Below are 16,629 nucleotides of genomic sequence, written 5' to 3'. Positions count from 1 at the left end.
TAGGGGGAGGAGCCTGTGGATCCCAGGGCGGAGCCTCTGGACTCCCGAGCTGGACACGCGTGGGGCGGTGCGACTAAGGGGCGGGGCTGTGGCCCAAAAGACGGGTAGATGCCCTCGAGGACTTAGTCTCGTGCGTGGGGGGACATTTCCAAAGGCCTTGAGGAAGGGAGAGAGAGTAGACGTCCTGACTAGCGCCCCTTCCCTGTCCTGGGGTGCGTGTAAGCAGCGGCACGTGAACGCAGATTTGGGGGACACGCCCACGCCCCTTCACACAGGGACTGCACAGCGTAGGGGGACGGGCGGAGCCGCGAGACGGTGGCTAGACTGGGTGATCCGACTGCATTCCTGACCGGTGTGTCAGCGCTGATTTCCGCCCCCTCTGCCGAGATTTCGGATCCTACTTTAGAACTGGGGCGCCCACCTTCTCAGCGAGCCAGCGGCTGCTCAGAGAGGAGGAGGGTCAGGGGAAGAGGACGTGTTGCCTCCTCCCGGGATCGCCAGACAGTTCCCGCGCGTGGGCGAGACACCCGGGCCCTGCCCCTGCGGGCTCCGGGACTACAATTCCCAGAGGACGCGAGGTTGGGAGGCGCCCGACGTCGGTCGTGGAGGCTGCTGGGAATCGTAGTCCCAGCCTCCAACTTTGGGAGCCGTTGGTGGGAAATTCTGTAAAGATCCCAACCACCCTTTTTACCGACGGAGAGATTGAGGCTCAGAGACCCGAGAGGATACTGATTTTAGCGAGGCCCTCTTCTCGTCTTGGGGGCGGGATTTGTGAGTCTCCCCCAGACTCTATAACCTTCTACCTCTTTGGTGGCGTCCAAACCTTCTTTCAAGAAGGGGGAAACTGAGCCTGGAGGAGTGGGGCAGGGACTCAGGAGTTCATCTCCTGCAGCCACAGCGAGGTAAGAGTCTGGATTCTATTTACGATTTACGTAGCCAGGTCACCCTTGGCCTTTCGACCTTCCTGTCTGTGAAATGGACTTTGGGTCAATACAAATGGGAACGTACCCATCTACGTCCTGCCCCTCCGGGACTACAAGTCCCAAGGTGCTCGAGGCGACCCCGGCTCCCCCTCCCCTCCGGGACCCGCCTCCCTCCGGTCCGAGTCACGTTGTCTAACCTGTTCCCGGCGCCTGCCCCGCCCCGTCCTCCGCTCCCCGCAGCCGGAGCCGGAGCCGGAGGAGGACCCCTGGTGCCAAGATCTGCCCCGGATCCGTGAGTTACACCCCCCCACCAGGGGTTCAGCGGCCCCGGTGGAGCCCGACACTGGCGTCCCTGGGAGGGTCGGGAGGAGACAAGGACGCCAGGTCCCAGGGCGGAGCTGGGGGACTCCAAGAACGTTAAAAGCTAGAACTTGGATGCCAGATTTACTGGGCAGAAGGAAAAGGGGTTCGGATGCCTGAGTTCTTGGAATGGAGGGCTCAGACACCTTGGTCCCGGGGAGACGTTCGGAAACGTCGGGACGTTTCAGTCCCTCGAAATGGGGGCTCTCGGACGCCTGAGTCCTTGAGTAGAACTGGGGTATTAGATCTCTTGGGGAGAAATGGGAGACTCGGACTGCTGGGGCTCTGGAATGGGCGGCCATCCCTACCACCCTTCAGCTGCCTTTTCGACCGAGCCTTTAGGTCTCCGAGCAGAATTAGGGGTAGGGTGGGGATAGTGGAACTCGGGTTCCTGAAATGAAGCAGAACAAACACCCAGGGTCCCTCTGAAGGCTGTGTCCCGCCATTCCCCCCACTTTCTGGCTCTGGGGCCGGGGCCAAGGTGGCAGGAGGGGAGTGGGACAGATCTCCAACCTCCCCTGTGCTGCTGCGCGATCCCCAACATGTCATTAACCGGGGCGTCAGACCTGCCTAAGCAGAGGAGTGACCTCCGTCCCAGGGCGCCCCCTGGCGGGGGCGGGGAACCTCCTATTGTCCCATAAAGGGGGGAGATATCTGGGATTTGCAAAGGGCGTTCTAGAATCCAGGGCAGAATTCCAGAAGGTGGGGTTGGATTCTGGGGGGCTTGCATGGATGGCACAATACAGCCATTACACAGAGAGGACGGAGGTAAACTGAAGCTTAGGGGTCACACTGGCAGCAGAGTTGAGGGTCAGGATTTGCCCTCCCCCTTCCTCAGCCACTCTCTGGGCGTCGGGATACCATCCAGTCCCACGGGATTTTCTGACTCACTTCTCTCCTAGGGCTCCTGGCCCTGACCCTGAGGTGAAAAATGTCACCTCCACTCCCATCTGTCTGACCTGAGGTAGTGTGGGAGATAAGGGAGGATAGAGGCTAATTCTGGAGGTGTGTGTCTGTCCTTGAAGCTGGGGGAGGGCAGGGCTTGGCACCTCCCTCCGCCCGACTCCCCCTTCTCTCCATCCCCATGAGTCATGTGAAGGGATTAAACAAGGGGTGGGGCAGGGGGTTCTGATGAGAGGGAAGAACTTCCTAATGTCTGGGCTTGAAGGGCATTTGGTGGTAGCCTGAGATGAAATAAAAAATAATAACTGTGGCTGCCAAGACAGAGCTCACAGCGTGCCAGGCTCAGGGCTGGCAGGTAATGGATGGTTCCCATTGTCTACAGAAGTCTCCGGCAACTGCCCAAAGGTCTCACTTCCATTGAGGTTTGCTGAGCCCAGCCCAGGGAATGACTTCTTTCTAGTCCAATGGGGAAACTGAGGCTGGAGTGCGGGCACAACGCACACCCTAGGCTTTTGCCACCTTCTGTCTGGAATCTTCCAGGGATTCCTATGCCCTGGAATGGGCCAGCACTGGGGATGGCTAGAACTCAGGAAAGCAGGGGAGAATTTAGCATTCTGAGATCCAAGGGCTGAAGTCAAGATTCCAGGGGTTAAAGCTCAGGGCTTTTAGAATCTCAGAAAGATTTGAAAGGGCTGTTTTGGAGGAAAAAAATTACTTTGGCTTTGAGCCCTCAGTCTGTTCCAGGCCTGGGAATTAGGAATCTTATACGTGTGAACTTTATCTTGTACGCTTCCCTGTTCTAAACTCTATACATAAATTATGTCATTCAAACCTCACACTTCTTTGAGGTGAAGGTATTAATTCCCCCATTATACACACAAGGAAACTGAGGCACAGAGAAGCTGAATAGCCGAAGGTAGAGATTTAAAGAGGGGGAAGGCCCTAGCTCATTTCACAGACGTCCACAGAGCGGGGAAACCAAGTCCTAGACAGGGTGGAGCCTCTCCCAACGTCTGTCTATGTGGACAGAGCTGGGGGATTCCAATCTGGGTATTCCCAAACCAGCCTGGTGCTCTGACCCTGTTCCTACTCAGGATGATTCCTCCAAGAACCCCCCGCCCCTGATTTTTAACCCCAAAGAACCTGACTGGGGTGCAGAAGATGCCGGGGAGGGAGACCTAAGGGCGGAGGAGAGGGGAGCCCGGCGGAGAGGACGTGGGGGTGGAGGACAGGGGCCTGGAGCAGAGGCGCGGCCCCCACCACCCTTGACCCCCCGCCGGGCCCCCGCTCCCCTGCCGCGGGAGGTGCGGCACCTGCCCGGGCCCGCCCCGCATTCCCCTGCTCTGAGCTCAGGAGCTGTCCGTCTGCCCCCCTGCGGTCGGGCCGTGACCTGGAGCGTCCCCTGGCGGCCCTGACGCCTGTTTCGCCCGCCTCAGACCCGGGACGGGCCCACGCCTAGCCTTGGCATTTCCTTAGACCCAGAGGATGTCAGCGTCTTAGAATTTGGGGATCATGAAATCCCCAAAAGAACCATTCGCTACCAGAATGCTGGCCCTGGAGGTAGCATAGATTTTTCATTTTTATATTTTAACGAACACAGACGGTTTCCTGTGTATCTCTGAGATTCTAATGCGGGGTCTTGCCTGGACCAGGGATCGAACTCTGTGCCCCCTGCAGTGAGAGCTCAGAGTCTTAACCACTGCACCGCCAGGGAAGTCCCCTATAGTCTCTACTTGTTGAGGCCTCAATTCTCAGAGCCTTGATTCCTCTTGCACCTTCTGGCCAGTTGGATCGTCACAACTGTCCTCTGAGGTAGACTGCTATTTATCCTCATTTTACAGATCAGGAAACTGAGGCAGTCTGGTCAGGTGGGACAATGGTGCCACCAGATTTGAACCCTCCTTAATTGTGCTTTTAGCAACTCCACTGTACCAGACATTCACCTAGACTTTTAGGACTTCGGAATCCTGGGATAGATAGAACTCAGTGCAGGAAGACAGAGAAATCTAGGCTAGCCAAAGGGGAGAATTCTAGAATGTTCCAAAGATAGAATCTGGGACTGAGAACTCTGAAACAATAGACTCTCAAGTCGAGGGTTTTAGCCTCTATCGAAATTTAATTACAACCTCAAGGCCCTTATAATTTCAGAATCTAGGCCTCTTAGAGATTGAGGAGGCCTCTCAGAATAGCTGATTTGCCTCCTCCTTTCACAATTGGGGAAACTGAGGCCCGAGGAGTGGAGGGGACTCTTAGCCCAAGGTCACACAATCCTAACACACCCAAATGAGCCACCAGCCCCAACAGGTTCTGTTCCGAGGCTTCCCAGACTGAGGCCAGAATCAGCACGCCCCAGCCTGCCCTGCTGCCCACGCCTGCACCCCAAGTCAAAGCTAAGTGGTCGGTTGATGTAGTGGGGAGGTGGCAGAGCTGGCGGGTGTGGTGGCTACCATGGAGATGGGCGTGGTGCTGGCCTGACTAGTTCCTGGTGGCTTGGCTCCTTCCCACTGTGTTGGCGGCCACAGTGGCCCAGCCATCCCTGGCCAACTCCCTGTTCTTCCTGTTGACGCCGGGTCTGTGTGAACACGCTGAGTCTCCTCTGGGTGGGGACTCTGGGAAGAGAGAGCTGAGTGGTCCCCGTCCTCTGGAGCCCCTCCAGACTGACGGAGATGCCCCAGAATAACAAGTTAGGTACAGGTGTGAAACCTAGTATGCCGACTTCTTGCAGGGTGACCTGGAACAAATGTTTCTGAGCCCCACTTTCTTTTTCTGCCATGGAGATTTTGATCATGGGATAAGGTATTAGCTGTAAAGCACTTGGCACAGTTCTAGGGGGCAGTGTTCTCTCAATAAATGGTTGTTTTATTTCATTATACCCTCGGGTAACTAGCAAAGGTCCTGGCACATAGTAGGCAGCACCGTCATTATTTTTGAAAAGATCCCCAGCATCTAGCAGTGTCTCTTGGTCCCTAGTAGGCATTCAGTAATTGATAGTTATTATTATTGCAGCCTCTGTTCACTATAATGTCTGTCACATAGTAGGTGGTCAATGGATAATTGTTGAAGGAATGATCACGTCTTATTAGGGCTGAGATAGAGAGATGGAGTAGGAGCCACGTAAAGAGAGTGAATTGTCCTTAGCCTTCCTGGAGGGCTTCGCAGGAGTTGGCGTTTCCCAGCAGGGGAGGTGGTGGGTCATAGCGCTTCCAGTGGAAGGAAGTAGGAGAGTAAAGGCCCCGTCCCGCTCCTCAAGGCCCCAGGTTCCCTGTGGGCGGGCTCTGAGCAGGCTCTCCCCCGCTCCCCCTCCCCAAACGCAGGCGCCCCGCTGCGGCCAGCCGGCACCATGGACAGCGAGGCGTTCCAGAGCTCGCGGAACCTTCTGGACCTGAACTTCCAGTGTGAGCTGGGGTAGGGGGCGGGGCTTGGTGGGGCGGGGCCCTCGGGGCGGGGCTGGGGGGGGAGCCTGGGCCCTGCCCAGAAATCCGGGTCCTCACTGCTACTACCGGCCGCCCAGCTCTAGCCGCGAAGCACATGGACCTGAAGAATACGGAGCTGGACACGGCGGCGGCCAAGGTGGACGAACTGACCAAGCAGTTGGAGTCGCTGTGGTCAGACTTGCCGGCGGCGTCTCTTGGCTCGCAGGCCAGAGCGCCGGCTAGGGTGAGCCTGCTTGCCCTGGTCCCCACCCGAGCCCCCAAAGTCAGGTTCTTTCCTCCAGGAGTTCAGGCAAGCCTGTCCCATGGGGCTGTGCAGGCTGTGGGCTATTTAAAGCTACTTGTGGGATTAGTGGAAGTGGGGATCAGTGGAAGTGGACGTCTGTCAGGACCCTCGGAAGAAAAGGGTTTTTTTCTAAGCGGCACAAAGGCACTATACATGCGAGCCCCAGCCCTGATTGCAGGGCTCCCTATGCCTGAATCTCTAGCTCCGTCCAACTCTCCAGGGTTGATTTTCGATCACCTCTATTGACCTACCAACCCTCTACTATTGTCTCCTTTGACCCCTCAATGTCCCGACCTCCCTACAGCTGTCCCGGTACAGCCTCAGCCCTGTCCCCGAGCCCTTGGGCTGCCGTGGGTCTCCCCGGAAGGCGACCACCGACGGCGCAGACGTCTCGTTCGGACGCTCCGAGAGCGCCCCGGCTCTGCTCCCCTACAGCTCGCTGTCCCCTAAGGGCCGGCCGTCGTCACCGCGCACCCAGTTCTACCTGCAGCCGGATGCCTACAGCAGCCTGGACCGCGCGCCCTCACCCCGGCCCCGCACCTTCGATGGAGCAGGCAGCCCCCACGGCCGTTCGCCCTCCCCTCGCCCCGGCCCGCTCAGACAGCAGGGTTCCCCCACGCCCTTTGACTTCTTGGCCCGTGCCCGCTCCCCCCGTGTCAGCCCCCTGGCCGAAGGGCCCCAGGCCTTCTTTCCGGAGCGCGGGCCCTCGCCTCGCATCCCGACCGCAGCCTACGATGCGCCGACTGCCTTTGGGAGCCCCCTGCTGGGCCCTGGCGTCAGCGCCTTCGCCCCACCTCTGCGCGCGCAAGGTGAACCAGGGGGCCGAACTTGGCGGGTGGGAGTGGCGCAAGGTCCGGGACCAGCTTCGGCCCCCCACCCGCCCGCCCCCCACATCCTCATGGGCAACCTCCCTGCAGACGACCTAACGCTTCGGCGGCGGCCCCCCAAAGCCTGGAACGAGTCTGACCTGGACGTGGCATACGAGAAGAAGTCCTCGCAGACAGCGAGCTATGAACGTGAGTGGTGTGAGGCCAAAGGAGTGGGGGACCCGGAGAGGCCTCCCCCAGACCCTAATGATTCCCGCCTCACAGGACTCGATGTCTTCGCGCGGCCTGCTTCACCAGGCCTGCAGCTGTTACCCTGGAGAGAGAGCAGCCTGGATGGGCTGGGGGCCCCCGGGAAGGTGAGGGGCCGGAGGAACTTGGGGAGGGGGCTGGTGGGCAAGGGTGGAGTCAGGGCTAGTCTTCCCCTCCTGGCTGCGCCCGCAGTTTCCGTACCCTTCCCCAGGCTCTTCCTTTATCCTGGATTTCCACCCCCTCCCTGACCGTCTTTCCTTTCCCTCCCTCTGTCTTCCCTCCCCTCCTTCTCTCCCTTCCCACCTTTTGCCTTTACCTCCCTCCTCCTTTCCTCCACTCCCTTATCATTCATTCCCTTATGCCTATCTCCTCCCACCTGAGCCCCTTCTATCTTCCTTCCTTCCCTCTTTCTCCCCCAGGACAACTTCACCAGTGCCACTCTGCCCCGCAATTACAAGGTCTCCCTTCTGACCAACGACAGGCGTTCTGATATGGACAGCTACCGCCGATCGCTGGGCTCCGCGGGCTCATCAGGCACTTTGCCCCGAAGCTGGCAGCCTGTCAGCCGCATCCCCATGCCTCCTACCAGCCCCCAGCCCCGAAGTGCCCCCCGCCATCGCCCCATCCCCCTCAGCATGATATTCAAGCTGCAGAATGCCTTTTGGGAGCACGGAGCCAGCAGGGCCATGCTCCCTGGCTCCCCCATCTTCTCTCGAGCTCCCCCGCCTAAGCTGCTTCCCCAGCCCCAGCTGCCTCCACAGTCCCAGCCACAATTACAGCCTCAGCCCCAGCTTCAAGCCCTTGCCCCCGTCCCCCAACCCCCGCAAGAGACTTGGTCCGCTGTGAGTGAAGGTGAGTCAGCAATGGGGGTTCCGGAGGGATGGGTGAAGGGAGGGCAGATGGCTGGGGACCAAACCAGCTTGGGGTCCCATCACAACCAAACACCTGTTTCCAGACATTGTCCCTGCAGAGAGCAAGGCCAGGTGAGCTTGGGGATTTGCTCAGGAACTAGGGATAGCACAGTGCTTAAGCATGGACCCTGGAGTCAGACTGGCTGGCTCCACACTGTGTGACCTTTGGCAAGTCAGTTAACCTCTCTGGACCTCAATTTCCTTAAGTGTAAAAGGTGAATAATGATAGAACCTACCTTACTGGGTTATGGTACTAGATTATTTAATCCATATAAAGTCCTTAAAATAGGGCCTGATGTATAGAAAGCCCTCAATAGCTATCATATTAATCATTATTAATAGTTTTTGGTGTGAGACCAGCGCAGGGCCTGGATTTAAGCAGAGTGGGTTTTGATCCCCTCTCTACCATTGACATGCTGTGTGACTGAGGATAATTTAATTAACCCATCTGCACTTACATTTTCTCATCTGTGAAGAGAGATTAATAACATTTACTTCATAGATTACGATGGACAGTCAATGAAATCATGTATAAAATGATCATTGTAGGGCTTCCCTGGTGGCGCAGTGGTTGAGAGTCCGCCTGCCGATGCAGGGGACACGGGTTCGTGCCCCGGTCCGGGAAGATCCCACATGCCGCAGAGCGGCTGGGCCCGTGAGCCATGGCCGCTGAGTCTGCGCGTCCGGAGCCTGTGCTCCGCAACAGGAGAGGCCACAGCAGTGAGAGGCCCGCATACAGAAAAAAAAAAAATATATATATATATATATATATATATATATATATATATATATAATTGTATATTTCTACCTGCTTTAGAAGCTCTGACAGAAAGGCAAGAAACAGAGAGAAAAGACCAACAAGTACTAAGATTCTAGTCCCAGCAATTTTCTTTCTTTCTGTATTTATTTTTGGCTGCCTCGGGTCTTCCTTGCAGCGCGCGGGCTTTCTCTAATGAGAGCGAGCAGGGGCGGTGTGCGGGCTTCTCACTGTGGTGGCTTCTCTTATTCTGAGCCCGGGCTCCAGTAGTTGTGGCGTGTGGGCTCAGTAGTTGGGGCGCATGGGCTTAGTTGCTCCACGGCATGTGAGATCTTCCCGGACCAGGGATTGAACCCGTGTCCCCTGCATTGGCAGGCAGATTCTTAACCCCTGCGCCACCAGGGAAGTCCTCAGAAATTTTCTGCCTGAGATGTTAGGAGAGGAAATTCATACAATCTTAGAAAGTCAAGTTTATCATAATGGTAGGAGCAGAGATTCTGGAGTCAGATAGGACTGAGTTCAAATCCCAGCTGTGTGGCTTTAGGCAACTGACTTGCCTTCTCTGAGACTCAGTTTCCCTTTCTGTAATAATGAGATGTTAGCCATATCAACGTCACAAGGTAGTGGTGAGAGTTCAGTGATAGGCATGTAAAGCACGAGGCACATGCTAAGTGCTTGTTAAATGGGGGATGTCATAATTGTCTATTATTCACAACCCAGGGAAAGTGTAGCCCAGAGAAAGCAAGGCACTGCCCTGAGGTCACACAGCAAATCAGGCATTTGCTGCAAGTCCTGGAAGTTGTGGGGAGGGAGTCTCTCGGGTCTCTTGGGACCCCTCCTTTGATGGGGCTCTTGCTCCTTCTAGGCTTCCCCAAACCTCCCACTGAGCTGGAGCCTGAGCCGGAGCTGGAGGGGCTGCTGACACCAGGGCTGGAGGCTGGTGATGCAGATGAAGGCGCTGTAACTCGGCCCCTTAGTCCCACACGGCTGCAGCCAGCACTGCCGCCCGAGGCACAGTCAGTGCCCGAGCTGGAGGAGGTGGCACGGGTGCTGGCAGAAATTCCACGGCCCCTCAAACGCAGGGGCTCCATGGAGCAGAGCCCTATTATAGCCCTGCCCCCCACCCACAAGAAGCAGTACCAGCAGATCATCAGCCGCCTCTTCCATCGTCACGGTGGGCCTGGGGGGCCCGAGCCTGAGCTGTGTCCCATCACTGAGGGGCCTGAGGCCAGGGCGGGGCCCCCTGCTCCAGCCCCACCAGCTCCCATACCACCTCCAGCCCCTCTCCAGAGCAGCCCACCAGAGCAGCCGCAGAGCATGGTAAGTAATAGAGGAGGAAACTGGGGTGTATGACTTAGCATATGGAAGCATCCCTTCCCTTTTAGGACGGAACCTGGAAATTGCATGCATCGCACCTGGCGCATTCCACTGGCCCGGGAGCCCAGCTGCAAGGGAAGCTGAGAAATGCAGTTTTACATCTAAGTGTATCTGTGCTCAGAAGAAAGGGAGAACATATATGGAGGGGCATTCAGAAGTCTTGGCCACATCGAGATTTTCTCTGCTCCTCTCCAGTAACCTGTCCCCCCAGGGCTTCCCTTCAGGAATCTTAGAGTCTTCCAACCTGGAAATGACTTTGTCTTGGCATGACAGAGGGTTTATTCTGGGGTCTGAAAACCTGCCTGAATCAAGGCAGTCACCATTTCTCTCCCTAGTTGCCACAGCCTCTCATGTCCGCCTTCTCTGGGGAGCTGCTCTCTCCTCTTACACCTCAGCAAGCCTGTGCCATGGTTAGAAATGGCCCACCTGGCCCTGACTCAACATGACCTCTCAGTTCAAGTCCATGGTGTCCTCTGACTCTGGTCAGAGCTTCTTCCATTCAGATTTTCAAGAACAAGTCTCTGGTCTCTGAGGTTGTGGGTGTCGTGGTTAAGTGCACCAGTGGCAGAGCTAGGCTGCCTGGGTTCAAATCCCAGCTCCACAGCACTTATCGGCTGTGCAACCTTGGGCCAGACACATAGTCTCTCTGTGCCTCAGTTTCCTCATCTGTAGAATGGGGATGAAAATAAGCACAGGGTTGCTGTGAGGATTTAATACATGAATATAGTGCTTAGAATAGTGCCTGGCACTTTACTATTATTGTTATCATTTGACCAGGGGCTGGTCTCCTGCTGATCTTGGTCTGGTTTCTGCATCGTGGCTTGGAGGGAGCGGGCTGTAGTCACATGGAACAATCCTGATTGCTCAGTGTGGGTAGACAGATGTAGGAGAACAATGCTCAGAGAAGACGTGGGGGCCAGGTGGACCCCCACATGCGTATTCCCAGGCCCTCCTGAGGGTGGAGCCAAGAAATGTTGAGGCTCAGGATCTTGAAATCAAGAATGGAAGAATGACAGTGTCTTGAAATGGTCAAGTTGCCTCATTGCAGAATCACAAAGTTCTGGCCACAGAGAAACCTGAACGCTCACAGAATTCAAAAATTAAATTCTGACATCACAGACTCAGAAGAGTGAAATTTCAGAATTCCAGAACACTGAAGGTTTGCACAGGATCTTACAATTAAAAAGTTAGTAACACAGACCCTGGTTATTACTGATTCTTGAAGTCCCCAGAACTGAAAATTAAAGACTCATCATTTGAATCTTAAATCATAGATGAGTGCACGCATATGTTATAATACAGAATTTTATTTTAAGTGAACATTTTCCACTAGAAAGGAACACACAAACATAATAACTAGGAAGAAATAGATAAAAGTAGAATAAAGAGGCCCAAATAACAGCATTCAGAGAGAACCACGATTAACATTTTGAGTATTTCCTTCCAATCTTTTGGAATGAAATTCTCACCATGAAATATTCAAGTTCTCAATCATAGAATCTTGGGAATGCAACGTCCTGGGTCCTCAGCAATTTGAAATGGCACGACTTAGCATTTCTGGACTCACACATATTGGAAACTTAGCATCAGAGAATTTTTAAATGGGTGGCTCGTGGGATCTTCAAATTCCAGAATCTTGAAATCATTGACATCGAAGACCAGAATCACAAATGCTGTATGCTCAGAATAAGTGAATTTTGTAGGACACTTGAAAATCAAAAATAAGAAGGCACAAGGAATAATATGATAAGTATTCTAATTTCCTAAATTACTAATTATCTCTTTAGAATAAATTTCTATAACTAAAAGTACATAATTTAAAAATATATATTCTAATTCCAAACATCTGAAATTAACACTTGGTAACATCTTGTCAGGTGTGCTTCCTAGCATTTTTTTTTTTAATACATAAAAGAAATGAAACTATGGATTGAATATCTGGCTTCCACAATCGTCAACCTCGTGGTCTCCAAGCTTCCTCTCAGGTCTCAGGGCCCAAGATTCCAAAATCACCCGATTCCCTGAGTGTTGCAGGGAACCTGAGGCTATAGAACTGAGGGACCCTCCTTCCCATGGCCCTCTGGACTCAGGCTATGTGTACGTACGTTCCTGGGTTCCAATCTCAGCCCTGTCTAGTTGGATGACCTGGAGTGGCCGCCTGGTCCCTGAGCCTCTGTTTCCCCGCTCTGAGGAATGGGTATATTAGCAATCCCCGCCAAGCCACTGAAGCCCCGGTTCTGTCCCCCAGGAGATGCGCTCGGTGCTGCGGAAGGCCGGCTCCCCGCGCAAGGTCCGTCGCGCGCGCCTCAGCCCGCTCGTGCTGCTGCTGGACGCCGCGCTGACCGGGGAGCTGGACGTGGTGCAGCAGGCGGTGAAGGAGGTGAGTGCTGCCGGACAGAAGGGCGGGCGGGGTGGGGGCGGCAGACGCTGGATAGCAGCCGCGGGACTGAGCCTCTCCGTCCCCCGGCTCGTCCAGATGAACGACCCGAGCCAGCCCAACGAGGAGGGCATCACCGCCCTGCATAACGCCATCTGCGGCGCCAACTACCCCATCGTGGACTTCCTAATCGCGGCGGGTGCCAACGTCAACTCCCCCGACAGCCACGGCTGGTGAGTCCTGACCTCGCGCGGCCGGCGTGGGGCGGGGAAGGCGCTGCGGGCCCCAGCGCGGCCTCTCACGCCTGCCTCCCTCGCCCAGGACACCGTTGCACTGCGCGGCGTCCTGCAACGACACGGCCATCTGCATGGCGCTGGTGCAGCACGGCGCGGCAATCTTCGCCACCACGCTCAGTGACGGCGCCACCGCCATCGAGAAGTGCGACCCCTACCGCGAGGGTTACGTCGACTGCGCCACTTACCTGGCAGGTGCGAGGCAGGGCTGAGGCGCCTCGGTGGGCGGGCTGGGCCACCTCTGGGGGAGGGCGTCGCGGGGACTGGGACGCCCAGCTGGTAGATGTTGGGCGGGGGAAGGCGGCAGACTGCGGCTCCTGAGAGAGGACGCGGGGGGCTGTACCAACCTTGTGGCAGCATCACCGAGGAGGGGCCGGCGGGATGGACCACCTGCAGGGGTGGGGCACTGGGCCTCCCACCTGGCAGGTGCAAGAAGGGTGTGTGGGCGCAGCAGACTGTGCCACCTTCGAGGGAGAGGGGGACAGGGGAACTGTGCCACGCAAGCTGGACACCTGTAGGGAGAAGAGCAGGTGTGGAGACTGCGCCGCTTTCTCATCCACGGGGGTGGGGAGTTGGACGTTCCAACTATACCATCTACCTGGCCTAGGGCTGGGCACATGGGCTGTGCTACCTGTGGGAAATACAGCACCACACAGGTGAGAGGTGAGCAGGCCATGGCTTCTGGGGAGGAGCTTGGGGACTCTTCCACTCCTAGTGAGACAGGAGGCTGTACCATATATCTCCGGTGGGGGGGCGGGGTGCACATCACTTAAATAGGTGATGGGAGGAACTAGGTAGGCCGTATCCTGGGGAAGTGCCTAGGGTCTGTAGCGCTCACCTGGAGGGGCCAACTCTATCATAAGGCGGGGTTGGGGACCTCAGAGAGTTGGGGTAAGGCAGGCTGTAGGACCTGGGGGTGGGCCAATGTATTTGGGAGGTGAGCCTGGAGGGACTACACGACAGCCTGCTGTGCTGTGGTAGAAAGTGGGTGGGAGCCGTGGGGCTGTAACACCTGCCTTAGTGGTGAGCAGCGGCAGGCCAGGACCGCTGGGGCGGGAAATAGACCGTCCACTGAAGCTTTGGGAAGGGGGATTGTGACTACCTTTGTCACAGGTAGATGAAGCCTACCAGTTTGTCCCTCCTACCTGCCTGGACTTGGAGAGTTCTGTGAGGACGAAGTAGAGATTGAACAGCACACTTGCTGGGGGCGGGGGGTGGTGGTGGAGAGGAGGAGAAACTGGAACACGGTGGACTGAACCATTAAAGAGGGGGGAACATGGTGGACTGTACCATCTGGAAAGGGGGCTAAATCCTTGATGGGCTTAAAGGGGGGTTCGGGTGGCCTATACTATCTGGAAAATTGTTACATCCTCTTTGAGACTATCTTTTGGGGAGGGGGCGCAGTGTGCACTGCACCATCTGGAAAGGGGGAGTTGGGACCACTTTGTGGGGAGCAGTAGGGCTGAACCATCTGAAGGAGGAGTTGAGTCATCTATGGAGACTGGACCACTTACGGGGGGGGGGGGTGGGGTGCAGACGACTGTACTTCTAGGAGTGATACAGGGACTTAACCAGATATAAATGGAAATGGGGACCACTGACCCTGCCTCGGGGGTTGGTGGGCCGGCTTGATGCACCCCAGTGTTTTAGAGACTGTCAGTCCTGGCAGCTGACTCCAGCTCAGGCCCCCCTCTCCAGACAGGGGTACACAACTTTTCAAGCGGCCCATTCCCCGAGGTGAGGCTGGCGCCAAATCTCAGGGTCTGTCCCTGTCCCCAGCGCGTCGTATCCCTGAGTGTTCCCGGCCCCCCTGAACCGGGCGCTGACGATCCCTGCGGTTTCATGTTTCAGACGTGGAGCAGAGCATGGGGCTGATGTACAACGGGGTGGTGTACGCTCTCTGGAATTACAGCGCTGAGTTTGGAGACGAGCTGTCCTTCCGCGAGGGCGAGTCGGTCACCGTGCTGCGGAGGGATGGGCCAGAGGAGACGGACTGGTGGTGGGCCGCGCTGCACGGCCAGGAGGGCTACGTGCCCCGTAACTACTTCGGGGTGAGCCCAGAAGCGATATTGTGAGGAAAGGGGTGATCCCACGGGGAAAAAGGGCAAGAGAGACAGTGCATTACATTGGGGAGGAGGGGAGGTCAGAAGAGTCCATTATCGGTTGTGGGGAGGTGAGGATGAGCCCATCATAATAACGGGGGAGGTAAGGGAGATCCCCTTTTAGTTAGGGGAGGAAGAGCCACTTACTGGTGGTACTTCGTGGGGTACTCACCAGTACTGCCTTCCTAGTGATTTGATTGGTTCGTGCTCAATCAAATATTTTTATTATTTCTAATATTCATGGGGAGGTAAAGAAGAATGTATTCTAGCCAAGGGGAGTCATGACGAATCCCATCTTGGTGATGCGGGCAGTTAAAGAATCGTGTATTACAGGCCTGGAAGCTTTTGTTACACTGCATTGGGCAGGGTGAGGAAGAATCCATTAATAAAATCGCGGTAGAACTGAGGGAGATGCTACTAGGTTAGGGGAGGAGACCAGGAAGATCCCATTATATTCCTGGGAGAGAAGACGATTCCTTTAATTGGGGAATAGGTGGAGGTGGGTCCCAACCAGGCAGCCATGGTGGTAGGGAGAGGCGGGCGTCTTTTTTATGGCCGTATGGGAGACTCGGAAATACGCCATTTCATCAAGCCGGCTGCTGATGGGAAGGCTCCAGCTGGTGCTTGCAGCTGACAGGGGACTCTGGTGTGGTTTGGGAGATACTGAGAGGGTCCTTTAGGAAGGGATGGGAGGATGGAGACAGTCCACGTGTTTGGGGGTGGATCAGGTGACTGTATTAAGTTTGGGGTGGAATGAAGGGGTGGGAGCTCCTGGTGTCTGAAGAGCCTGTCTTCCCTCAGCTCTTCCCCAGGGTGAAGCCGCAGAGGAATAAGGTCTAGCTGGAGAGAAGGACTTTTCGAAGGGAGACAGGAGAAAGCAGCAGCTGCCTTCATTCCAGAACTCCTCCTCCCTTACTGCTGCATCTCTCTGCGCCCCCAATCCTTGCAGGGACGAGGTCCTTGCCAACACCTCTCTGCTTCTCTGGAAGCCCTGGGGAGAAGGAGAACCCCAGCCTTAAATTTAGAAAACTGCCTTAGCTGTGGGAGGTTGTGGTGGGGCTGGGAATCACTGGGGGCAAGAGAGACCCCCCCCCCACCATCTGCCAAGTCACATCCTGTCCAAAGTGCCTCCTGCTCCTACTGCCCCCCCCCCACCCCCGCTGAAAAGCAAGGCAACCCACCATCCCAGCGGAGCCTGGAGTGGGTCACCGCCACTGGATTTTCCCAGGAGTCACCTCCGCCACTATCTCTACCAACAGCCTTCAGGGGCCAGGTGAGGCATATTAGTCTCTATCATCATCCCTGCCCCCTCTCTCCCCAGTCAAGTGCCTTTACACAGTGCCAGTTTTATAACAGAATGGGGACGTTTTTCATTATAAATAAAGGTAGTTTGCACAGAAATTGACTTCCGTCTCTTCGAACTCCATTCTGACTTAATAATTCTCCTCATTGTTACTATTTTTGGTAAACCAGTCTTAAAGTAGCCCCTTTGGAAGGAATTTCCCTCATGTGAATCCAATCCTTCCTCTTTCAAATATGCCTGCTTTTTTTTTTTTTTTTTTTTTTTGTAGTGTCTTGACCTTTTTTTCATGTTTTGGATTCTTCTTTTTAAGCGTCCTTAAGCTTAAAGACATAAAATGTCTGATAATTCTATCATCTGAAGTTTGGTACCATCTCCTCCTGTAGTTTGGTGTGTCCGCTGGCTCTCACTCATGGTGGCTTGTTTCCTCATGTGTATTGAAATTATGCATTGTGAGATCATCTTCAACAGGGCTTTATCTACTGGAAATCCATGTGGACTTTTTGAGGGTCTGACCCTGAAGAGTGATTTTC

The 16,629-nt window shown here is 55.4% G+C and overlaps 1 protein-coding gene across 2 annotated transcripts; it reads left to right on the top strand.

Moving 5' to 3' along the window:
* Positions 1 to 208: 208 nt before the first annotated feature.
* On the top strand, positions 209 to 16,201 carry PPP1R13L (protein phosphatase 1 regulatory subunit 13 like). Of its 2 annotated transcripts, none has more exons than XM_033844163.2 (13): positions 209 to 902; positions 5,501 to 5,581; positions 5,698 to 5,843; positions 6,208 to 6,712; positions 6,821 to 6,919; positions 6,995 to 7,086; positions 7,399 to 7,831; positions 9,513 to 9,967; positions 12,273 to 12,404; positions 12,501 to 12,634; positions 12,723 to 12,889; positions 14,546 to 14,745; positions 15,598 to 16,201. In XM_033844163.2, exons 2-13 carry the CDS (start codon positions 5,527 to 5,529, stop codon positions 15,634 to 15,636), a joined length of 2,457 nt encoding a protein of 818 aa, XP_033700054.1. In that variant the 5' UTR covers positions 209 to 902; positions 5,501 to 5,526; the 3' UTR covers positions 15,637 to 16,201. The 2 variants fall into 2 exon arrangements, with proteins under 2 accessions (XP_033700054.1, XP_033700053.1); XM_033844162.2 differs by lacking the exon at positions 209 to 902 and adding an exon at positions 1,018 to 1,215.
* The last annotated feature ends 428 nt before the right edge of the window (positions 16,202 to 16,629 follow it).

Source organism: Tursiops truncatus, chromosome 19 (assembly GCF_011762595.2).
Source record: "Tursiops truncatus isolate mTurTru1 chromosome 19, mTurTru1.mat.Y, whole genome shotgun sequence".
NCBI classification, from domain to species: Eukaryota; Metazoa; Chordata; class Mammalia; order Artiodactyla; family Delphinidae; genus Tursiops; species Tursiops truncatus.
Note: the sequence above shows the minus strand (reverse complement) of the source record. Positions and strands in the feature narration are given on the sequence as shown.

Excerpts from the sequence above, each read along its gene's own strand:
- PPP1R13L (XM_033844163.2), top strand. The coding sequence starts at position 5,527 with ATGGACAGCGAGGCGTTCCAGAGCTCGCGGAACCTTCTGGACCTGAAC. Across the intron at positions 7,087-7,398 it reads GGCTGGGGGCCCCCGGGAAG|GACAACTTCACCAGTGCCAC; the intron begins GTGAGGGGCCGG and ends TTTCTCCCCCAG. Across the intron at positions 12,635-12,722 it reads TCCCCCGACAGCCACGGCTG|GACACCGTTGCACTGCGCGG; the intron begins GTGAGTCCTGAC and ends TCCCTCGCCCAG.